Genomic DNA, 26,310 nt, shown 5'->3' on the forward strand with positions numbered 1-26,310 from the left:
AAGATGTGGTCATGCTTTATTCGTTCATGTGTTATGGGCGTAAATGTAGAAGTTCGTGGCAATGGGGAAAAGAAGCAGAGTGCCTGATCATATTGCCATTATAAACTTATGGAAAAATGTGCGTCACTTTTGCGCAATTATTCAATTCGTAAACTGTATACGCTGTAAGCCTATACACTCCCTTGGCAAACGTGATCTAACGTAAACCAACTACACTTCATTAGCTCTGTACTTTTTGTTGACTAAGCGCGTCACAACGCAGATGGCGAAACTTATTCAAGGCTCACTGCATTCCGACGGTTAACGCTCGAAAACTGTTCGGAAACAGATAGTAATGCGATCACGAGCAGAACATCTGCTGATCCCACGAGACAAGTAAGGAATATCGTGGGCCCCAGACGTGCGCCGACTCTCTCAAACAGGGCTCAGATGCCACAACGGCAAATTGTGCAATCAACGGTATGGTGCTCTTCCAGCGGTATTTGCTCATGGGGACGTCTGCGGTATCACGCATCGTTAGCCCAGCTGCGATGAACCCAATATAATGTGCGACGGGACATCGCAAACCGCGGAGAATCTCACCGCGCAGCGAACTGGCCACGAACCACATGTGACGCTTAACTGAATCGACTACAATGCGTGCGTCCATGCTGCGCTTTCCTACCGACGATAAGGGAGCTTAAATCTTTCTCAGACATTGATTGCGGGAGCTATGATTGTGAGGCTACTCGTAAGTTCGCAAGCAGCCAATGGCATCGTCAAGTTGAAGGCCGGAACGCAAGTTCGAAGTCAGACCAATGTAAAGGCCTGTTCCGACATATAGCTGCGCGCTAATATAGCGCTACAAAACAGCACGCAAAAACAGCGCTCACTGTTATCGGACGGTTCACACTTGTGCAAAGTGGCGCAAGCTCTATAATTTAGTGGAAGTTATCGTTCCCGGTCTCTCCCAGCATGACGCCTCCAGAGTTCGACAGCGACGGAAAGATCAACTGACTGAACACCTTATCAAGAAGGACAATCAGAAAAATTATCAGACATTTGGGATGACACACTCGCCGGTTCCAATGCGGTCGCCATGCCGTGAACTGCGGAAGCAAAACAGCTCCACGACTTTCGCGACGTCACCACTGAAGGGCCTCCTCATTGGCCAACACGAATGTAGTGCTAATATTAGCGCTGAAAAAGTTGACTGAAGCTCAACTCCGGCAAGCACTAATTTTTAGCGTTATCAAGCACTACGAGGAGGAAAATATCGCCCTATTTTGTAGCGCAATATATCAAATCGCTATATGTCGGAACAGGCCTTAATTCTCTCTCTCTTTTCCCCTACTACAGTTCCTTTCTATCGCTGTTGTTTCGGCAATCATATTTGCCAAATGCCTGTTGAGTACATGTTCAACGTCGAGAAAGAGCTTTTCGAGTGTGGTCGTTGTTACGAGATACAGTTACGAAAGCAATGTTGCAGCTCCGGGAGCTGCGATTGGACGGAATACCCGATATTAGAACTGCATTGACATTGTTTTCTTCTGTCACTTCCGAACTTTCTTATTGTCTCGGATCGTACATGTATACGTATTCGGATAGCCGTATTCATATCGTGCTTATTGGAGCGGGAAATGGAGGTGGAGTGAGATGGCATGAAGATGTTCCTATAGGTTATTACCGCCTAATGAGCTTAATGCGACACGCGGATGCACACATAAAAAAAATAATCGATAGTGATCTGTTTCATTCTATAATCATTCGCTCCCATGTAGAAATGAAGAGAAGTACTCTTCACGTCCTTATAACAAACTCATATCATCACAGAAAAGCAGAGAGAGGGTGGGATAAATAGACACGTAAGACGCACGTGTTTCAGTCATCCTGGCAATGTGATTGTAAATGACCTACATGTTTCTCTTTCCAATAAGCGTAGTCCCGCTAATACTGCTACCAAGAACAGCAACGTCTCCAACGTGCGCGCTTGAATAATACGCCAAGAAACATTAGAAGTTTGTGTCGGTATCATAGAGAGAGACAAAGTTAAGTATAGCGGAAATGCCACAGGTCGCTCGACATATTGCATGATGCATCATAAGTTCCACACCGCAACAAAATGTCAACAGCCGCTTGGGTCAGGCACATGCATTATAAAACATATCAACGAGGTGTGTCACGTAAAAGGTGCAAGCATTCGCAAAACGACACCACACTACATATAAATATATGAGCAGCCATAAATCTGGGAGCGTGTCCAGCGACATCAACCATATTGCAGGCAGTCAGTTGTGTTACTTACGTTTGAAGCACATCTTCTGCGACCTCAGCAGGTACACGAACAAGGTGAGGAAGACAACAAGAAAGAGGACCCCTCCGACGACAATGCCAACCACTAACGACATTGCTATAGGTTCTGCAACAAACAGAGGGAAACTTTTAAAAGAAACAAAGCGAAATCTTCACTATATCGTACATGTTCTCAATGGTTCATCCACAGTGATTCAAAGAAGCGACACAGGCAATGTTTAAGATATGAAAGGGTTGGTAATGCGCTGTTAAAAGCTATAAAAAACAGTGCAGGACACACGAAAGACGAACACAACCAACACTCATCCTTCCCTCTTATCGAGTCGGAAGCTGTATTCTACTCAGGATGAATTGTATTCCACTTAAGATATGTGTAGACGTCACTTGCAAAATTTCATCCAGAACAGCGTAGCATTTTTTTAGCTCAACAGGAAGAACCGCCCGAGCAACCTGAAACTAGCCTAGGCAGGCAGATCGCTCGTCTACCTAACGTTACCCCCTGGAAGAACGAACGGCATGCTCACATCCGGTTTCGTACTGACCGTGACGTAAGCAGAAATCTGCGGGAGTCACAAGGGTATATTCAGCTGAGATAGAGGAAATTGAGGACTGTTTCGACATACAATAAACCGTAGTGAACAAGTTCTGTCACGCATCGCGCTTGTCTGCACGGCAGACGAAACACCGGAAGCTACTGACAGTGATGTGACGGGGTCACTTACACCTCCAAAGCAACTTCCGGTGTGCGTTCTAGGGTGCACCCTGCACGGCCCTTGTCTCGTGCTGGGGAAAAGCGGTGCCACTTCCGGCCCATGACGCACGTTCCGGTGTACGCGCCGTTTCATGGACTTGATTGGCGGCGTGGGCTGTTTCAATTATCCCGCCTTTGGCAATGTTTCCAGAAAGCAGATGACAGAACAAAGCTCAACATATGGCGCGCGTGTGGAGCGCCCAGCTTCCGGATGGCCTCACAAACGCTATTGAGATACCAAGGGTACCGTTCCCCTGAGAACCCGGGAAAGGGCGGGAGTCTGCATAGCGCACCCCCTGATTTATAAAATTAGTGGCTCCGGATTTAATTGAAACATTTCGCAGGACGACTCCGAGCATAATAAACAAATGCATGTGACAGCGTTTCTCTCTCTCTCTCTCTCTCTTAACTTTGGTTTTGGGCAAGACTGTTTACTTCGTCGTCGCTGTTGCCCACCGATAGAGGAATGGAAGGACCTGGCGTCTTCGAGTTTCCGTCGACACGATGGGGCGTTCACACTGTACACGCGTCTGACACGGTTTTCGTCCAAAATACTGTTTCTCCATGGGAAGGGGAAGTTTCATAAAATGAATTTCTAGTTTTGAGAAGTATGACGTCATAAGGCGCGCAATCCGCATTGCGTCTGGGAACTTTGCTCCCCGAAAGTCGATTTCCGCCTCCTCACCAGAGCCGTTGGGAGACTTCCAGCGTTGGGTGAAGAGCGGAAACGCTCTCGCTGCTGCTAGGAGGGAAACGTGAGCTCTCGATGACGACACCTGCTAAGTGCGTAATGTTCACTGACGGCATTTATAGTTTGCCGACTGAGGCTTTGAGCGAGGTGGATTTATCAAAGGAAGTAAAATAAATGTCATTTTACACCCGTTGTGGTACGTTAAAGTCATATTTTCCGTGTCATTAGCAGGGTATACGCATTACGCGCAGCGAAGACTCTGCACACGAGCAATGTCTGTTCTCAAGAGCGAAGACGTAGCATTGCCACACACCTCTTGCAGCAGTCACCAAGACAGAGCAGAACATGTGAAAGAAGGCGTACCTCGAACTTCTAAGGCCACAGAGTAGAACGCTTTCCCTTTGTCGTTCTCCACATGCAGTGTGAACTTCCTCGAATCGTCACCTTCCGCCCGCTGAACGATCAGGCGAGATTCGTAACAGTTATCCAAGTCCTCTTCCTGAAAGTCAAGAGCAGGATAAGCTTCCATAACGTGGCCGTGCACTGCAGAGGCTACGCCAAAAGAAAGACGAAAAAGATCGTTGTTTCGAGACAAGCAACTTGTGCAGTTACTTCTAAATGCCGTCGAAGACATCCTTTGATTTATTATGTTCGGTCGGCAGATCGCGCTACGCACTTTCACGTACGACGCATGTGACAATAATTACTCAAACAAGGCATGTCACAACCTGTCAACGGTAAATGCGCACGCGGGTTGATAAAACGGAAGAACCTTGCTTTTCCGTCGTGCGAGCGGCAAGAATAAGACTCCAGGTATTCAATCCATCCTAATGGTACCTTCAATTAGCTTGGTCGATGAATACGGGCTACCGCTTAAAAATCATGTCTTCGGTACGCGAACTGTATAATAATTCGCCTGAAAACAAGCGAGAAAAACACGGACGAAACTCTGTAATTTCTTTTTAGTTTCGATTAGGTATGTCGGCACTTTGTTCGTTCTTTGCAAGATGAGAATATATCGATGTGTACTTACGCGCAAGTTATATGTATACGAATCTCCAACAAAAAATAGAAGCGCGTCTCGTTTTTTTTTGTTTTTTTTTTCATTCCCATATTGCGATAGGCTCAGTATACAAGTACCATACCTGTTATTCGTTGAGCGCAGATAAAACGCCTCGTTTTCATGAAGGAGCCAGCACTGTTTAAAACGTCGACCGAAATACAGTTTGGATACGTTAGTTTAGCGCAGCGGATAAATGACGACGTATACTCCAGTGTACAATTTTTGCTTTCTTAACGGATATTTCGAAAATAGGAGGGGGGCTTAAATATCGCTCGGGTTATTTTCTTTATTTCGTATAGATCCGTTTGCTGCACCGTTTCATCGATGTAAAGCACGTTTGGATTCACGCAATCGCTGGGCAAACAACGAATAATGATGAGCAAGCTGAGGACGTATAGGGTAAGCGATCAGTTTGAATTCCGGCAGTATGTACTGCGCATCGGATCGTGCTGTTACTGAAGATGGTGGTGCTGATAGTGTGAACAGTACTAGGTTGCCGTCGTTCGGCCCATAATTGTTTCTGAATATCTTCAGAAACGTTTGTGAGGCAACGACGCAGCCCGTTGCCACCACCATTACCCCACCTTATTCTGCAGGTATTTCACAGATATACAGGGTGTCCTAGAAAACGTGTCACTGAATTATAATAAAAAACTACGCCACCTGGAATCATGCGGTCAACGGCATTTGTTCTTACTAGTTCTTGCCCCCTCCTGATGTGAATGTCATCTAACTTAAGTTTTATTACGTCGTTTTTTATGAACTGAACTGTATAACGAAACACTGCGCTACACGGCAGTATCGATTGTCATGATACAGCGGAGACACCATGTCGTGGTTCTTCACGTGGCGGCTGTGTCTAAACCCATCGTGCAGTAGAAGCGCAATAAGCAGCACGAAAGATTGTGATAAGCACCAGACGACAATGTCAAACGTTTGAAGGCACTTCAGGAGCATGTCTCGCCTTGTATATAGCATGTGTAGTCACATTCGTTTCTTTCCATCACACATTTACCATGCCCATAGTGGCCGCAACGCTGAATGTCACAAAATTAGAAGGGCGGTACTTTGTAAAGATGATAACCACACAGAGAAAAGCATTTTCTACGTCGAAAAGTGTCGGTTGTACCTAGAAAAATGAGGTATTTGTATAGGGGATTGTGTGCTAATGCTAAGTAGACGATTCACCGAATCGTCATACCTTCTTCGAGACGTTCACGTCGCTGCCTTCCCCGTTTACACGTAATAATAATGCCATGCGTATTTACACAACTATAGTTATAAGTGCGACAAGACAGGGACAGAAAGAACTAGACCCGGGCAGGCACCGCGTAGTTCTTTCTGTCCCTGTCTTGTCGCGATTATAACTATGGTTGATCCTTACCAACCGCCGAAACCATTTCGTTACTTGTATTTACACAACGCTATAGACCTGTTTCTGCGTGCCAGGTGGCGCCAGCGAGCAGCAACATCAGCGCAAAAAATATGCAATACGCGGGAGTTTAGCAGGCGACGCGGCACTTTGGAAGACATGGTCTCGAGTTTTTCGCACTTGGCAAGATGCACCGCATTTTCTGTGGGGTTCCTACAGGTTTTGTAGTTTTCTTTGGCGCCATACCGCTTCAAACACCACGCAGTACACGCTGATGAAAGTCCCTACTGTTTGGATCCGTGGCCGCATGGGCCTGAAATGGCGCGGTGCAAACTTCGCTGCAACAGCTCTATTGCTGACTTTCCAAACCTTCTGTCCACCTAGGTCTCATTGTCTACTTTTATAAAATACCGCTACCCTGACTTTTCTCCCAATTACGTATTGGCATGTACGTATTTCGCCCGAACCGACTCATTATATCTATTCAATCCACAGAAATATGAGTAAAAGCTTGTTTCCCCCGAGACATGAAAAGCAAGGAAAACGACCGCCAAATGACATAACATATACAGGCACGCACAAAGCACCCGGACTTATCGATTATTGAAAGGTTAGGAAAATCGACCATGCTCACAGAAAGAAGCGGCTCGGCGATGAAACGATTGAGAGCGTTGCCAGTCTTCAATTTGTAGGCTCCCCACTCCCAGAAGGAATCCCGTGGTCTTGGGTCCGAGCAGAACACAACTCGAATGGAGGCGTCTTCGTCCTTGTTCACTATCACCATTTCTCGGGTCTTGCCACTTTCCGTGAGCACTTGTGGAGGTCCTGCGTAAGTTCCGCAAGATAATCATTATCGCTGCGGAATTCTTTGTGTGTCCATGATATATGGTTGTTGCTCCTGTTTCTGTACAAGTATCCTAGAATGAACGGTGACTTTTTTTGTTCCATGTTGCATGCGTGTGAGTGTGCCTCCCATGCTTGGAAAATAAGCAACATGTGTCATAAAAGACCGCACTACATATAGGTGACTCAATAGGTTTTGTGCTGCAACGTTTCTGTCCTGTTCCCACAGTATCATCAAATAACCATTCGGTACAGCTTTTGCGAATGTATTTTTCCACAGTCTCGGTATTCTCAACAACGTATTTTGCATACGCAACTTAGCACAGCCTATCTGCAATTGTAATATGGGCGCATGTGCACGTATCAGAGGCGCAGCGAAACAGACAACGACGCTTGTAACACCACGATAACAAGATAAAGCGCAACAAGACAACGTAGCTATGGTAGCTCCAAAATTATCCAGTGCATGTGTTGGTAACCGGGGCTTCGCATCCCCGCTTTCTGAGAGAGGGAGAGAGAAAAAAAAACCTCAATAATCAGAAACGCGGAATAAAACTAATAATTTAAGCTGCGCGCCATGACGTGCAACATTAGGAGCTATCGTGCGGTCTCACGGATATGCTTTTAGGTTACTGACCAATTCATTTACATTATGAACAAAAGCACAAAAATGCAATTCCGCCAAATTGGATCCAGCAAGGATGAACTGCTGTAATGTCCGCCCTTATAGCGAGACGGTGTTGTGAAGATGAATACAAAGCTGATGAAGAGAAGAAGAAAAGAAAATACTGATGTATCTCGTACATACAAAGACCTACTGTCTTTTTTTTATCTTCCCCTCCCCCTACTGTCCATAAAAGTATGATATTTCGCTTTGCACGTCCCGAAACTAGAAACCTAAAACCGTAGTATATTATACCAAGACATCTATACGCCGCCTGCTTGGGACTGTTCTGTAGAGCGCTGCATACAGCATTGCATTATTAATATCTTAATGTTTGAATAAGATCACAATCTACAGGGTTAGTCTAACAATCGTTACACATTTGGATCGCATCGTAAAAATAGAAGACGGGGTCTATCCTGCTCCAAGCTTCGCAGATTGGAATTTTCTGTGTGTTATGATCCTTTAGAAAATCAACAATCCAGCAAAATTCCACCCCATGCACTCTCAGTATAGCCTATCTCACTCAAAAGCCGCCATTTTGTGTGTGTGTGTTTCAGTTTCATATCGCCACATACAGGTGGCATAACATACAGAAGAACAGGATTAAAGTATGTCGCATTGTTGTAGGCAGCGCGACCTGGGTGCGGTGATGTGAACGTGAAACAGAGACAAAAAAAAAATACCGGTGTTTGAGTGAAACATGCAATCGAAAACGCATGGGGCGAGATTATGCTTAATTTTTAAGTTTATTTCTACAGAACCACAACGCTTGCAAAATATTCCAATAAAACGTCAGCCAAATGCCTATCAGTCTGCAAAGTTTGGGGCGGGGTACTCGCCGTCTTCTATTTTTACGATGACATTGAAATTTGTAATGATTCCTAGACTAACTCTGTAGTAACGATGCTGTTCCAGGTAACAGTTCCAGGCACGTGGGTCAAAGAATAGCAGTTGACGAAAATCCCACACACCCCAAGCAGCACAATGTACTGAAAGTCGAGTGCAATATGGGTGGACGGTACGTGTCTTATCAATGTTCCTTAGGTTCAAGAGTCTGTTCAAGGTCTTCCACCTACCCGTCCACCCCTATTGCACTCGACTTTCAGTACATTGTGTTGCTTGGGACTGATCCCGCTGCTGGTGGGTTGGCACGTGGGTTTAAGGAAATGGCAAGCCATTCTTTAATTGAAGCGCGCAAATGGACGTTGTGCGGCTTAAGTGTTGAGTTATAGTCCTTGTATATTCCCAAGCAGCACAATGTACTAAAAGTCGAGTGCAATAGGGGTGGACGGGTAGGTGGACGGCCTTGAACAGACTTGTTAACCTAGAGAAAATTGATAAGACACATACCGGCCACCCCTATTGCACTCGACTTTCAGTACATTGTGCTGCTTGGGTTTCATTGCCTCAGCTCCTCCTGCATTACACAATGACCTTCTTCCTCGCGTGTCCTTTACCGAACTGCACGTCAGAGAACACCTTTATCTCCCTCTCTTACTCGGTATTACTGACTTTAACGCTGAGCACCCTCACACGCCGAAGACGCGCTCCTCTGATCCCTTCTCGTGCAACGCAGCGTGAGGAACCTCTCACTCGAGCACGTACTCCGGGGCGAGCGTGCGGAAAGGACATCGCTAGAATGAATTCCGGGTTCACCTTCGCGTATGCTGCTCTAGATGCGAAAACAGGCTCATCAAGGCTAGCCGTGATCAAGGGCTTGGAGGCGTCGCAGAAAGTATGCGTCATTGGAACAGCCGCTTGCCCCGAAGGCAAATAGATGCCTTGCAAAACTTGTAGCGCCACCTGTTGTGCGTAGTACGAGAGCCTCCGGGAATCATGGGAATACCGTTCTTTCGCAAGTACTGCTCTGGGCAATGCCGCATCATCTGAGGATAGCTCGTTCGTGTAATTTTATTTCTGTCTGTCACATGCGAATTGATATTTGGCCGGTGTTGTACATAACGGCGCTACTATAGCGCCGCTACCGTATTGGCTACTTTTTCGGTAGCGGAGTAGCGATCGCGCTACATTTTAAGTTGGTAACGGAAAAAGTATTTCCGACACAAATACGGGTAGCGGCGGACTCTTTCTCCACTACCGCTGCCGCTACTTTTCATAATATGGAAGACGTAGAACACCGAGAGAAAAAGTGAGATAACGATGAAGCAGAATTTCTTCTTGTTATTCCTTTTAGTTACTTGTTAATCAGGCAGACTGATGTGTCGATCTTCCTCAATTTCACTAACTTTTATAAGCTAAGCGCAACAGAATAGTTAGGAATATAATTTGCGTTATTATGTGGTTTCTATAACTTTTTAGCTCATATTTGCGAAACACACAGAGGTATGTATAACATACTGCGTAATATTGGCCACGAAGCTAGTTTCCGTCATACAATCAGTTGCAAAACTAACGTGAGCCTGTTGATGACATATTTAAAACTGTGGCGCGGCGCTGTGCTCCTTCACCCTCTCACATTGGGAGTGAAGGGAAGACGCGTCTCTGGAGATGCGCAATGAACAAAATGACGAAAAATGGTGTTCCTTCACAATTTTTTTGCGGACGACCTATCGAACGGATTTTTGTTCTGAAAACAGCTACGGTATCAGGTGACCGAAGGGACCACATGTTCTCATTGGGACAACTTCGTAGCTTTTATAATTAAAAAGTCAATTAACGATTTTCAGGTAATTAGTCATTCGACGGTTGAACAACAGATGGCCAAGAACGTCCGCCGACCCAGAGATGATAGAAGTGAAAACATGATGTATATAGCCCTTATCGTTTTCTTTTATGAAAAATCTGTATGAAAAAAGACACCCTGTATATTGGCTGTAGGTAATGGTATACGTTATACTGCATGCTAGCTATGTGAGGGAACTTAAATATTCCACCGTCTTTAGACACATTCGACAAGACAACGAGATGCCTGCGGTGAGGTGTTGCATTGAGAAGGGTACGGTAGCGGATAAGTAGTGGCATAGTGTTTATGTTACTTTTATTTGGTAGCGGTAGCGGTATCTCGTTGCTTTTTGAAATTTGTAGCGACGCTAGCATTCCGTTACTTTTCTGTGTAGTAGCGGGTAGCGGTATTTCGTTACTTAGTTCTGGTAGCGGCTACAACACTGTATTTGGCACGACACTGTAACAAATATTTAATTATTTGGCACGTTATTTCTTCTCTCTAAAAGTTGCTTTTTTTAGCTCGCACAGCATGATTGTCGGCGGCCGTCACCGTCACACAGCGTCATTACCCTGTCCTTTACCTTGTTAGCGTCCATTACCATCCCCATTAGCGTCCTCTACACTGTTAGGTACGCTGATCTGGGCATACCGTAACAATCCGTTAAAAGGAGGTCGCATCCGGAAACCCATCTATGAAACCGATACCACTATGTTCGGTATCTGCCGACAATCTACCTGGCTAATTGTTTGGTCCGAAAAGTGCTTAGATATTATATAAACCAACTGTGAAGATCAGCGCGGCTTCCGCGGCCGCAGACGCTCTGGCGGTGTGACGTCACGACGTCACTCCCTAAGCGGAGTGTGAGAACGCGGCGCTCCGAGGAGGAAAGGCACCGTCCAGCCACACGCCCAGTAACTGGATGAGACGCCCGCACGGCAGGGGCGTGCCTTTTCTCATGGTCACGCCCTTATTGGTTCCTAGAGAGTGACGTCTTCTCATTTTTCCAGAGGGGAAATTACCGGAATACTCTCAACATCCGACGTCTGGCCTTGTCTTGTATTCCGTCGAATACTTACAGTAAAACTACACTACTGTTTCGCGTAGGATTTTCGAAACGCGGTAAGTGGTCCAGGAGGAATAAAATGGATGCGAGCGTCCCTTTAAGGTAAAGTTGACACGTTATTCGCCGGGGACGATCTTGTTGACGACGTACAGGGAAACGTGAAACCGAATCATCGCAGTTTAACGAGCTTATACATTGTTCGGTTATCTTATTTTCTACTTTGTCGACGTTTCAGTGTCGAACTCGAATGCACTTGCGTAAGCTTCAGCAGAACTGAGAATAGCATGCAGAGCTTGGCGAAGATACGCGCGGGCAGCATAGCTCTGGAAAACGCAACCCGTCCTCCATGGGGGGGGGGGGGGGGGTATAAACAGATATTAAGCAGAGCTAAAGTAACATGGCTATGCCTTATCCACGCCATCTATTCATCGTGTAAACCACAAGTTAGGTATAGAACCATGAGGACATCTTGCGGTTGCAATGGGAATGAATGGGACATCTGTAAGTTCATACCTTCGGAATCGTTTATGTACCTTTACCTGTGCAAACTATAATCTATAACATACTTGTGGTAGAGACAGTAACGCCTCAGCTTAACAGTAGTCTCAGTGAAAAGCACAGTCGCTAATACAAAGTCGTTCTGATCGCGAGTAGTAGTTTATGGTAGTGTATTTTCTCAAATAACCAACTCTGCCTGTCCTTGCTTGTAAACTCGGTTGTCGCGCGAAGGCGGATCAAGAACTTGGGAAAGCTAGATGTGTACGCGACTATGTGCACTACAGTGAATGACAAGCTCTTTGGTTGGCCCTCCACTTTGGTGCCAATGCGAAATTTTGTGGCGATTAATGTGCACGAAGTTTCGCCTCCGCCTCACACCCATGCGCTATGATGAGCATGAGTTTGTGCGCCACTTTGTCTATGTTTGCGTTTGTCGCATTATCTTCTTTCCTCTCGTTCGTCTCCGCCGCGGCGATTATTGTTATTATTATTATTATTTTGTTCTAGTCTCTTTTTCGCCGAATTTCTAGCAAGTTTCGCTGAGAAAGTAGCGTTCTCAAACTAAATCGAATTTTTTTCACTAAATCGCACTAAATCGAATTTTCCGCGTATTCCAAAATTCCCACAACTTTATGAATATCTACACTATATGGTGTATACGTTGACACCTGTAGAGTTCAAGTAATATTCCTCGAGGAAGGAATAAGACTTCTGGACCTTGAAGGAGGTACAGCACTTATTCCCATAAAGGGATCAAGACGGTTTTCCATTCTTGTCGTTTCCTGAGGCAGTATCAAAACAAAGCCGACAGGAGTGCGCATTTATGTGGACAACTCGATAGTTTGCAAATGAAAGTAGATCCATCACCATTCAACAAAATGTTTATTGCCGTTTTCTTACCCAACGAACATCACTCTCACTTTCTTCAGCAAAAATATCCAGCCCTAAAACCTTTCACCAGTACTCTTCACGTTTCAAATCGCGTATTTGTAGCGTACATCAGGCCTGTACAGCCTTGCTTGAGGTCCCACTGCTGGCCTTACCTAGATTCGGCAAAATATGCCACACGATGTTATATTCGTATCGTGAAGTAGTGACAAAGAAGTTTGTGCATTAGAAACATCAATTCACGCAACTTTCTTCCGTAATTCCGCAAGAACGTGCAAGAGAGTTTTATTTAAAGAAACAAAAAACTTGTGAACAGGCGCCAAAAAATATTCTAGAGAGGCCTTAATATTTTTAAATACTTCCGCAACTGCATGGCAGAGTCTCGAGTCCTGCGGAGCCCTACGCCTATGTCTCCGGTTGCAGAAAAAGAAAAAAAGAGAAAGAAAACAGACTTCCATTAGGCTTGTGGGTGGAGGCCGTTGCCTAACGACGTTTTAACGATAGCACCAGCCAATCTGAAAAGGAAAAACACTCTCGATCTTCAACCTCGACGCATATCCTATCCTTTCAGTATAACCTCATGTACAGCAAATTCGATCCGAGGAGTGCTACGCGTGGGCGTAACTTGTCAAAAGAGCCAGCTGATTATCCGCCAGTGGCACACCTTCGGTACATATTGCAATTGATGGGGCAGCCTCAGCACGCAACATTTATTAGCTGGAACATCTAAAAAGCGTTGTTCAGCTAAAAAGAAAGAAAGAAAGAAAACAGTTCAGCGACGAAAGCTGCAGGAAAACACTGACAACCTCGTACGCGTTTCCGCCGCAAGCGGTAAAAAGTTGTGTCAAATGTTTCATGATATTGATATTTTCAAAGCCTATCTCGTAGAAAAATAAAATAATTAGCGGCCTACAAGACAGAGATACAGGGTGCCTTAACTGTTTAATTATAAAAGCTACGAAGTTGTTCCACTAAGAATGTCTGTTCCTTTCGGTCACCTGATATCGTAGCCGTTTTCAGAACAAAAATCCGTTCGGTAGATCGTCCGCAAAAAATTCGTGAAGGAACACATTTTTTTTCTTTATTTTGTTCATTCCGCAGCTTCGGAGACGCGTCTTTCCTTCACCCCCAATGTGGGAGGGTGAAGGAGCACAGTGCCGCCTCATGCGTCGAAGCTGAGCTTTAACTTGCGGAAACAAAACAAAAACACATGTATCGGATGACGCTCTCGGAACTACCCTTATCTTGGGTTGCATTTCTGTTTTCTTTCAATCTTTTTCCAGGACGCAAGAGGCGACAGTGTGCTCTATCATCCTCTCCCATTGGCGGTGAAGGAAAGACGGACCCAGGCAGCACAATGTACTGAAAGTCGAGTGCAATAGGGGTGGACGGGTAGGTGGAATGCCTTGAACATACTCGTGAAACTAAAGCACATTGATAAGACACATGCCGTCCACCCCTATTGCACTCGACTTTCAGTACATTGTGCTGCCTGGGGAGAGACACACACACACATACATATATATAAATGTGATGATGATGTGGTGGGTCATTCACCGCCGTTATGGCGGTACACTGCACCATTGCGCTCGTGGAAGGGATGAGAAAGTGATGATGCAAACAGCTTTGCACATCACCACTACATATCTGCGCTTATCGTACCGAGGAAGGGCAAGAGCTGTGCGGCAGGATGAAATGACTGATACGGCAAGCGACTGCGAACACATGAAGGAACGAAAGGAAGAAAAAAAACAAAACAAATATACTGAAACATACCGCGATAAGGATTTTCCAACATTGCATGACTTTTTTTCTGTTACGCTAACTGAGGGCGGAGATATCGGCGTCACAGTCGCTACCCAAGCAGCAAAATGTACTGTGAAAGTCGAGTGCAATAGGGGTGGACGGGTAGGTGGAAGGCCTTGAACAGACTGATGAAACTAAAGAACATTGGTAAGACACATACCGTCCACCCCTATTGCACTCGACTTTCAGTACATTGTGCTGCTTGGGTACTTCGGCGATCACTTTCTGTTTCCAGCGGACGGCTGAGATAGTACGCGCTGAGATTACCTTAGGGAATCATCAGAGGTTCGAGCGGATCATGTCGTGATCAGGCTATAATATTGCAATTGCAATGTGCTCAATAAAGTCAGTAAATAAAAAGTTCATAAAAATATCTCTATTAATTAGTCCCATAACTGAGCAAAAAATTGGTCTCCTAGTAGGAGCCCCGTCGAGTACACCAATGACAAAAGTAAAACCGCCTTAAGGAAACTCCCCTTTTTATGAAAATTTGTTGCAGATAAAAGGAAACACCCTGTATATCATCACACCTGTTAAAATATTGTGAAATGACAGGAAGACTGGATGCGCCGTTGCCTTTGGGAATGAGCCAGTTTGTTTTGTAGCGGATAGGGCGCTTCGTTTAAGGTTATGATCCTTCCTTACCTTTTTATCTGTTTCCTTAAATCTCAAAAGGATGTGAATAGCCATAGACCCGAAGTCTTTTGCAAACCTTCTAGTTTCGCTTACATCATATTTTCGCTACGTATACTCACTACCCGACAATAGGCAGGAACACCTGGACATACACCAAGCGCGTACGAAAGTGCCGACAGTGCAGAGTTGCGCCTAACTCGTTACAAGTAGCTCGTTACTTGCTAACGGTTACTTTTTTGGCAACGAAGTAACGATTCATTTACTTTTTAAGAAATGGTAATAGTAACGGAAGTTATTATTAACGGCGAGTTTTCGGTTACTAGGTTTTGCACGGCTGAGTTCGAAACAGTGGTCGGTGCTCTCTGCTGCCACTCTCAACCTGTTCACGCTATCCCTATCAACTGCTAATGCAGAGAGAGCATTTTCGAAGGAACGCTGCAAGTTCAGGCTTTATAGCAGCTGGTACTGCAATGAAAAAAAGAAAAAAAAAACAAGCGTTGTGTGTGTGTGTATGTATACGAAATGATACTTTCGTTTCTCGACGATTTTCATCAAACGACTTCACATTTTAAATTGTACCACTGAAGACCACCGATTCCGTGTTAACGCCGCGAAACAACTTTGCCGCTGTGAGGGGAGTACAGATGTGGACAGATGAAGAGAGGGCAGCAGGAAGGAGTGGGGGGTTAGCATACAGCCTGGGCCGACTTCAGAGGGAACTGTGCCGACATTCGTCCGGAAAGTCTGCCAGAAAACCTCAGACAGCACACCAGGTGATTCGAAACCGCCACCTCCCAGTCTTCAGCACGGCCTTAATTGGATCCCACCAACGAGAGGATGTTCTTACCCACTCGGCCATGTCGCTTTTGCCGCGATCTTTCACAACAAATTGCTGTATAATTAAACACCGTACACTGGAATCCCTGTTTAAAACCCATCAACTGAAAACATGGCTGTGACGAAGATAAGTCGTGTTCCTGCGACCCGCGCGAAAGTCCTCCACATCGACGTCCTCTCGCCGTTGTTTTGTCATCGAGCTCGCTCTGCTCGATATGTTCCTGACACGAAACTTTCAGGAAATTTTCACTCTGCAACGAAACCCTGGTACGTCACCGCGTAAACAGATCAGTTTTAAGTGTACAGGGTGCACATCCAGCGACGTGTTAAACTCTTTAATTAACATTTTGTGGAGCGCGGAACGCTTAGCTGAATGCTTCGTACATCCATCCATTTAATTAAGGACATCATGGACATGAAGCGTATTTCCAACGTCGCCGGCACTTTACCAGTACGAAAGTTCGAGCGGAAACCCCGAAATCAAGGTATGCGGTCGAGCCATGCGTGCATCAACCTTGTCAAGAAAACGCGCGGGGATTATTGCGCGGGAACCCGGTGATGTTGGAATATTTCGAGGCGCAAGTAAAGTTCTTAAGGTTAAAGGGTAACGGCCACTAACTTAGTTTGCAAATCCGTGAAAATTCTACAACAACCCGAATTTGTATTATTATGTGATAGCTTAGCTTGTACGTCCTATCCAAGTTAGGTCAAAATACGAAACAAAAAATATGCATGTTCATACGTAACAAATTAGCAGGCGTGGACGGAGCAGAGAACACGTAAAGGAGGCCACAGACCATGTCATGTTGCCAGCAGAAATTACTGAACATACCTGCAATGTCACGTGAAATCAGACGTCTGGTAGGATGCGAAACCTCAGTTTCTAGTGTCGTGTCAAAACTTTCTTACACCCCTGTTAATTGGGCAGCCTTCGACGACCGCAGAAACCAACTGCATTGAAAAACGCGCGTAGCGCCAGCAAGCGTGTAATGTGTCAACTTCTAAAAGCGCATTGAATGCAATGCTACTTTACGGGTTGACACATTACACGCTTGCTGGCGCTACGCGCGTTTTTCAATGCAGTTGGTTTCAACGGTCGCCGACGGCCGCCCGTGTAACAGGGGCTTCAGCTTCGATTTGATGTAACTTCCTTTATCGTATCGTTTCCGTAGAGTTGCTTCCGATGTACTAAAACTCTCTATTGCCACAATTCGACCAAAACAAATTGAAACAAACAATTGAAAAGAAACAAGCTATTGATGCCAGTAGTATATATAGGTTGCGAGGGAAACTGGATGTCAGTTAGCTATATGGGTGTCTGGTTCGAACCCCACAGCGTCTGGCGTATTTTCCCTGCGCGGCGCCTGTGCGGAGGGTTGTCCGCGCGCTTATCGGCGTGGGGAGGGCTGCGTGCGCATTTGCCCTCTCACATTTTTCAGCCTGGGCCAACTTCTTTCGACATTTTTCAATCTGCAACGACTTTTTTCGCGACTTTTTCCCGTGCGCAACAGGCGGCGCTCGGGTGGAGGCTCTTACCGGTGGGCGGAGCGTGGCCGGAGGGTTGCGTGCGCGCTTACCCGCTCACATTTTTCAGCCTGGGCCGACTTCTTTCATCATTTCTCAATCTGTGTCGAATTCAATCGCAATTTTTCCCCCGCTACAACAGGTGTGCAGTAGGCAGTTTACATGCAAAGGATAGCCATACACAAAAGTACAAGTGAAAATATATTTATTAAAGTCAATAGTGTCAGGAATTATGATATGACTCTGTGTGAAGGAGAAAAACCCAGCCGAAAAACCTGAAGCAGAAGAAACACAATAGATGTAACAAAGATTATACTTATTACAGGTATGATGCAATAGCATTGAAGGGGTATCACACATCATACACAATATTTTTTATTAGTGGTAATCACGCGTTTTCAATTAAGCAGAAGGGATAGCACATTTAATCAAAGAAGATATTTTTAATCCATATGATTACAATCAAAATTACAAGTTTTATTATAAAAAGTCTCACATTTTGTCAGCCTGGGCAGACTTCTTTTGTCATTTTTCCGCCTGGGGCGACTTCATTCATATTTTTACCCGATACAATAGGTGTGCAGTAGGCGGTTTACATGTATGTATAGACATGCAAAGGGGAGTCATACACAAAAAGTACAAGTTAAAATATATTTATTAAAGCCATTAGTGCTGGAAATTGTAATGCCAATTGTGATGCCAATCAGGTGAAAGAGAAAAACGAAGCCGAAAACCTTCACGACCTGAGACAGAAGAAACAATATACATATTTTATTCACTATACCTAGCCATCTGATTCTGAAAGAAAACATAAAATCAACATTCATCACGTTGCTTACCAGTTTAATATTCCAACATGACACCAATAACCAGTTTCTTATGAAGTGAATAGCGCAGACATAAGCAAATAATTAGAATCAACACGATCAACACATAGCATTAATACAGAACCAATCCTCCAACATGTAGGGAAATAATAGCTACACAATACAATATCAAAACGAGAAACAGTCACCACATTTAATCAAACAAGATATTCTTAATCAATACGATTACAATCAAAATTACAAGTTTTATTATAAAAATTCTGAGACACGAGAACCTGATAGATGTAAGTAATTTCGAGCGCAATAGGGAAGATTATTCCAACATTACACAATCAATCAGTTTCTTATGAAGTGAATAGCGCAGACATAAGCAAATAATTAGAATCAACACGATCAACACATAGCATTAATACAGAACCAATCCTCCAACATGTAGGGAAATAATAGCTACACAATGCCATATCAAAACGAGAAACGGTCACCACATTTAATCAAAGAATATATTTTTAATCAATATGATTACAATCAAAACTAAAAGTTTTATTATAAAAAGTCTAACATTATTATACGTGACCACCATACTGGAGCTTTAATTACAAGTGCCGATATATGTATGTGAACAGCAGAGAACCTGGAAGACCATGAGACACGAACACGAGAGGAAATAAAATCTATAACAGTACATTGGTTAATGAAAACAACAAAGGAGGAGAATAATCTATCATTTTAACTATCATAAAATCATCCTCGTGACTTCCCCATACAATTTTCATTCTAAGAGACACTACAAGCTTTACTTTGTTTTATGAATCCGACACAGAAAATATGTTAAAAAATTAACTTCATCACATAGCACGCTCCTAGCCAACAATCAGCTCTAATAATATCTGCCCTGATTTGTTGAAGACGGGAGGCGTACACCTGACAGTCATGAACATTTTCGAGCGCAATAGGGAAGATTATTCCAACATTACACAATTAATCATTTTCTTATTAAGTAAACAGCATAGACATACGGAAATAATGAGAAACACGATCAACAGCTAATAGAGAACCAAAACCTATCACATAAACAACAGACAGATGCAGGCAAATAAATGAAAAAGAATCTATCAAAACGATAAACATGCACGGACGAATAGCAGAGAAACACTTTGAACAGTACATGATGAATAATTTAATACAGCACAGAGCTAACGCTGAATAGCAGAGAAACAATCTAAACGGCGCATCTGCCAACGTGTAAACAACAGACAGGAAAATATTACTGAAACAAGATCAACAACTAAAGAGAGCCAAAAGGATAAACAGTTGAAGAACAATCTAACAAAACAAGAAACATGCACGGATGAATAGCAGAGAAACACTCTAAACGGTGCATCTACCAACGGTAAACAACAGACACATGCAGGAAAATAATTGAAAAAGAATCAATCAAAACGATAAACATGCACGGATGAATAGCAGAGAAACGATTTGAACGATGCATCTGCCAACATGTAAACAACACACCGGAAAATAATAGCGAAACAAACTATCAAACATTACAATTTGAAATAATATATCTTTTGAACTATCATAAAATCAACCTTGCGAGCTAACAATATAGAATTTTCACACTACTCAGGCACTATAAACATTACTTTGGCAGAGGTATCCAAACACGCACCACAGCTAAGCTTTCCATAGTACAACCACACTGGAGCCAAGAGGGGTCACTCTCTCCCTCTATGCAGCCCGGTGGGGTCACTCTCTCCATCTATACAGCCCAAAGCAAAGAATCTGTTGTCAATCTATGAAGTGGGGAAACCCTCTCTCTTTTTCACATTCTTTCCTCCGAAAGGAAATATTCTTAGGACCAGTGTACAGAGGCGAAATTTTTTTATTGATTGCAAATAGACATTGGAATTATTCGACTCTCAAGAATACAATAAGAATTCTATCAAAAAACAATAGCACGCAAAAAATCTAAGAATAGACATTTATGTCAGTGCAAACTGATTTTAGAGAAACTTTATCTAAGCAAACGAGAAAATATTATCGGTGCAAACAATACCAAACGAGAAACGATGCATTTTAATGTATTTCATATCTGACACAACTATTATGCATACACTATTCTCAACTCACAAAATATCACTCGAGTCATCATCTGAAGCAAAAAGAGAAAGTCAAATTTATTCAATGATAGAAAGAATACTCATTCGAAAACGAGAAACAAATTTAATTACATATTTTTTATGATAACTTTGCAACAGTAATTTCTACACGCAGAAGCCACAATCAACTCATGTGAAATGTAAATTATTGTGTTCGCTACAACGAAAATCAACGCGCACAACATTCCCAACTAGTAGAATATTTTTATTAATATCAATCGCGTGATCATCTGAAACAAAGTCGAAAGCAGTAATTAATTTAGGCAAACATTTTTTGTAACCATGCAGCGCAAATCTACATCACGGAAACATGTCTTTTTCATTCACACCCCCAACTAGTGGAAACGAAGTGAGAGAGGGAAGCTGAGTTCCCGCACACTTTCGTTAAGGTTACGCCCGCAGGGAGTAGGGGAATCCAAACAATGGTCCTGGTACCATAAACCGACTCCCGCAAGTCAAGTTAGGGAAGGAGGGACTCTAGCGCTGTATTGTACGTAGAATCATTGAAAGCACACATTTTTTCATTACACATCACATCTTTTTTTGTAAACTGACTTTCATAATTCTTTCGTCAGGTGGAACATTCTAAACCTGATAACATAATAAATAAAATTAGCATCGATTAAATGTCGAGGCACACTACAAAACAGAACAGACAATTGCTATACATTGAAGAGATGGGCGGATTTTGTACTGGTTACCATACGTCATGGGAGGACCTGATAAAAAGTTGCTTCGAAAAGGAGGAGACGCGAAACGATTCATTTATCGCTGCATTTCAATACGTCCTAGACATGGTCGTATTCGGAGATATGGTGCAAATTATGGAATTCAAGATGCGAGAACTTGTATGCCGAATCTACAATAGTTATAAAAATATTTGCACGTCATCGTCGGAAGGACCACTTGGGCTGATGGTGGAGTTTTTGAGGTTCGCTAACGAAGAATTGAAATACACTAGACCAAACGTAATTGTAATCATTGCAATGGGCATTGCATTAATCAAGAAAGCAATCAGATCAAATTATCATATACAAGCAGTCTATATCGCACGATTCATTACGGATTTGTTGAAATTACACCTAACGGTTGAAATGGAAAGTACATAAAAAATCTTATCACGTGGTATATTCCACCCTAGAACCTCTACACATTTATTTTATTCTACCAGTCAAGGATGTCGAATGAACAGAAGTTCAATATTGTCGTGCAAGGTCTGATGTATCATCACTTATTGAAACTCAACAAACATATGAATTGCGGTGGGCCACCGGACGATTTTCATCTAATACTCTCTTGTACGCCATTCAAGAATCTTCATACAAAGAAAGGAAGCATCAATAAGAGACTGTGCAAGTTCGTCGCAACAAAGTGCAAGTTGTTGAAGCAATACAAACACGGAGACAACATATCACCTGCGTTAATCAACGCTGGATTCAAGCGCCCAATAATCAGAATAAATTACTTGATGTCTTCGGAATTCATCAATCAAGACAACAAACGAAAACTTCGGAGTTTGGAATAGAATTGTAATTTATCGAAATAAACAAGTGTATAATTGAAATAATAATTGTATTCTTTGTCAGCATTGTAATGTATTCTACACAGCGCAACGAAAACAGCTTTTGATTAGATTGCTAAGGAGACACTACGTACAAGGATCTTCGCATAGAATCAGCGCTGGCAATCAAAGAGATTTTTACACGACCACACTCTATACAACACCGACACCCGAAGGAAAGAATTGTAGAAGAATCGATAATAGAAATTTAGAGGCATGTTACATCAATCTTTGTTTACAAAGAGGATCACTAATATTTCGCGAAAGCTTATTTTATGAATTAAATTGCATAGTGTATATATTTTCTCAAACGATTGGACAGTTGACAACACTCTATTGAAAGGAATCTATTATCAAATGACGCGATGCAAGTGATGGACATGCATGACGCGCTAGCGGAGTCTACAATTCTAATCATCATAACATGCGGCACACAATTCCAATAAGATTTGGGGAGAATCGAATCACGTCACTGTCATCAGAAATATTTAACCACTATACAATGATGATGAGCACTATCCATAAGATATGTAATTATAATAAGTAAATATTCCTTTTGCAAACTTAACCATAGCAGCACCCATAAACAGAGCTCCAATTCGCAGAATGTACCCAAGGTTTTTAATTAGCCATACTGGAAAACTATGAGTCTGTTCATTATGTCACGGCATATGAGGCACTACAAATGGAAGGACATACATTAATTTTAGGAGATTTTAGCTCATAATGAAACAAAACGCAAACACCAAAGGTTCGTGTTTAAATTTTCAAAGTCAAAACTGTATACTCTTTCTTAAAATTTTTTAATATATAGATTAAAAAGCTGTCTATATAGTCACACATTGTATACAATATATTTGTTTGTACATTAATGGATAAAACCTATCAAATCACATTCCGGAGCAGTGGTGACTATCGGTAAGTGTTTAATTAAAACTTGAACTGGTGCCGCAATTTACGAACTGAGTTGTAGAAAGTGTAATTTCACGGCTTTAGCTGGCTCACTTTGATACGCGAAGGTTTTAAGAACTCTTTCACGACGACAAAGAATTTAATCGAGTGTATTGATATTTTCTATACACTCTATAACGTAATGTGAATTCTCCATGATGAGGATAGTAAAAGTTACGAATATTTTCCGAACAAAATTTACTTAAAACTCGGAGAAAGGGTCATCCGCGTCGTCGAACCCGTTTCCGGAAGAAAGCAACACGCTAGCGTGCGGTACCGCGTTAACGCGTCGGGCGCAGAATCGCGTTCGGTTTCGGGTACGGCATTCGGGAAAGGCGGCCTTGGGTACATTCTGCGAATTGGAGCTCTGTTTATGGGTGCTGCTATGGTTAAGTTTGCAAAAGGAATATTTACTTATTATAATTACATATCTTATGGATAGTGCTCATCTTCATTGTATAGTGGTTAAATATTTCTGATGACAGTGACGTGATTCGATTCTCCCCAAATCTTATTGGAATTGTGTGCCGCATGTTATGATGATTAGAATTGTAGACTCCGCTAGCGCGTCATGCATGTCCATCACTTGCATCGCGTCATTTGATAATAGATTTGTAGAGCGAGAAATGAGGCGACCAGGCTCTACTGAGGTTGATGGGTTTAATGACGGTTAATGGCGATGAACCGAAAACGAAAGCTCGGGTCACGCGCAGTGCTGCGCGTAACCGATGGCGGTGCTGGTGATGATTATGACGCTGCTGCTACAGGGCTCCCCCCCGTGGCGGATGACAAGGCTGGCGAGGAGGGCCGAGGTTGGCGGAAAGGTCGGGCGCCGAGGCCAAGGAGTGCAGGAGGCGGACCCGAGGCGGCGGGCGGCTCGTAGACAGCCGTATGGTGGGACTAATGGCGGCTATATGCGCTGGGGCTCCATAAACGTGCAAAGAAGTAGTGTTGTCGACGAGGCGCTGGCGTCTAATATCCACAAGAAGGTCGAAATGGTGGAGGAAGTCGGCGCCAAGGATTGCGAAGGGGAGGTCGGCGATGGTAAAAACCCAACGAAATACTCGGCGCAGGCCGAGGTCAAGGGTGACGGAGCGTTGACCGTAAGTTGAGATGGTGGACTTGTTGACGGCCTGCAAAGCCAAGTCTGGTTGTCGGTGTCGTTTTTCTGCGGGGGTTGGTGGAACGACGCTCACGTCAGCCCCGGTATCCACCAGGAAGCGACAGCCGGACACGCGGTCCGTGATCCGGAAGAGCCGGCTGTTGTCGCCCCCAGCCATGCCAGCCGTTAATGGTTGGGGGGAGCGTTTCCCGGCCACGAGCAAGGGGCCTGGCAGTTCCTTGCGGCATCGCCGAATTTTCGATGATACCAGCAGAAGTGGTGCTGAGAGGGCGAAGGAGACCGTTGACGGGATGGCGAGCAGCGACGGCAAAACGGGCGCCGAGGGGAACGTGGTCGCTGCGGGGGAATGGCGTCCACCCGGTTCACAAGGGCCGCCACCGTAGTCTGGAGTTGCTGGAGCGACGTGCTGATGGCATTGATTGCAACGTCCACCGGTGGAGGGGAGGTGCGGGGGGCCAGGGCGGCAACTGCTCCTGGAGATGGAAGGCCAGCCATGGAAGGCTGGAGATGGAAGGCAGCCTGGAGATGGAAGGCCAGCGGTGGCCGGCTGGGAGGCGAAGAGCTGGTGGAGTGCTGGTCGCCGTTCATGATGGTGGAACGCTAAGACATCACGTTCGGGTCACCAGTTGTAGAGCGAGAAATGAGGCGACCAGGCTCTACTGAGGTTGATGGGTTTAATGACGGTTAATGGCGATGAACCGAAAACGAAAGCTCGGGTCACGCGCAGTGCTGCGCGTAACCGATGGCGGTGCTGGTGATGATTATGACGCTGCTGCTACAGATTCCTTTCAATAGAGTGTTGTCAACTGTCCAATCGTTTGAGAAAATATATACACTATGCAATTTAATTCATAAAATAAGCTTTCGCGAAATATTAGTGATCCTCTTTGTAAACAAAGATTGATGTAACATGCCTCTAAATTTCTATTATCGATTCTTCTACAATTCTTTCCTTCGGGTGTCGGTGTTGTATAGAGTGTGGTCGTGTAAAAATCTCTTTGATTGCCAGCGCTGATTCTATGCGAAGATCCTTGTACGTAGTGTCTCCTTAGCAATCTAATCAAAAGCTGTTTTCGTTGCGCTGTGTAGAATACATTACAATGCTGACAAAGAATACAATTATTATTTCAATTATACACTTGTTTATTTCGATAAATTACAATTCTATTCCAAACTCCGAAGTTTTCGTTTGTTGTCTTGATTGATGAATTCCGAAGACATCAAATAATTTATTCTGATTATTGGGCGCTTGAATCCAGCGTTGATTAACGCAGGTGATATGTTGTCTCCGTGTTTGTATTGCTTCAACAACTTGCACTTTGTTGCGACAAACTTGCACAGTCTCTTATTGATGCTTCCTTTCTTTGTATGAAGATTCTTGAATGGCGTACAAGAGAGTATTAGATGAAAATCGTCCGGTGGCCCACCGCAATTCATATGTTTGTTGAGTTTCAATAAGTGATGATACATCAGACCTGGCACGACAATATTGAACTTCTGTTCATTCGACATCCTTGACTGGTAGAATAAAATAAATGTGTAGAGGTTCTAGGGTGGAATATACCACGTGATAAGATTTTTTATGTACTTTCCATTTCAACCGTTAGGTGTAATTTCAACAAATCCGTAATGAATCGTGCGATATAGACTGCTTGTATATGATAATTTGATCTGATTGCTTTCTTGATTAATGCAATGCCCATTGCAATGATTACAATTACGTTTGGTCTAGTGTATTTCAATTCTTCGTTAGCGAACCTCAAAAACTCCACCATCAGCCCAAGTGGTCCTTCCGACGATGACGTGCAAATATTTTTATAACTATTGTAGATTCGGCATACAAGTTCTCGCATCTTGAATTCCATAATTTGCACCATATCTCCGAATACGACCATGTCTAGGACGTATTGAAATGCAGCGATAAATGAATCGTTTCACGTCTCCTCCTTTTCGAAGCAACTTTTTATCAGGTCCTCCCATGACGTATGGTAACGAGTACAAAATCCGCCCAAATCTTCAATGTATAGCAATTGTCTGTTCTGTTTTGTAGTGTGCCTCGACATTTAATCGAT

The 26,310-nt window shown here is 43.7% G+C and overlaps 1 protein-coding gene across 6 annotated transcripts in view; it reads right to left on the reverse strand.

Annotated features, from left to right (window-relative positions):
* LOC135385619 (kin of IRRE-like protein 1) overlaps nt 1-26,310 on the reverse strand; it is a 569,797-nt gene that overhangs the window by 58,922 nt on the left and 484,565 nt on the right. For all 6 annotated transcript variants that reach the window (XM_064615057.1, XM_064615058.1, XM_064615056.1 and 3 more), the window contains 3 exons: nt 6,804-6,994; nt 4,098-4,233; nt 2,285-2,398 (listed from right to left, as the gene is read on the reverse strand). In XM_064615057.1, coding sequence (XP_064471127.1) covers nt 2,285-2,398; nt 4,098-4,233; nt 6,804-6,994 — 441 coding nt within the window. The remainder of the gene's footprint in view (nt 1-2,284; nt 2,399-4,097; nt 4,234-6,803; nt 6,995-26,310) is intronic.

The sequence above is a fragment of the Ornithodoros turicata genome, chromosome 2 (genome assembly GCF_037126465.1).
Source record: "Ornithodoros turicata isolate Travis chromosome 2, ASM3712646v1, whole genome shotgun sequence".
Classification (NCBI taxonomy): domain Eukaryota; kingdom Metazoa; phylum Arthropoda; class Arachnida; order Ixodida; family Argasidae; genus Ornithodoros; species Ornithodoros turicata.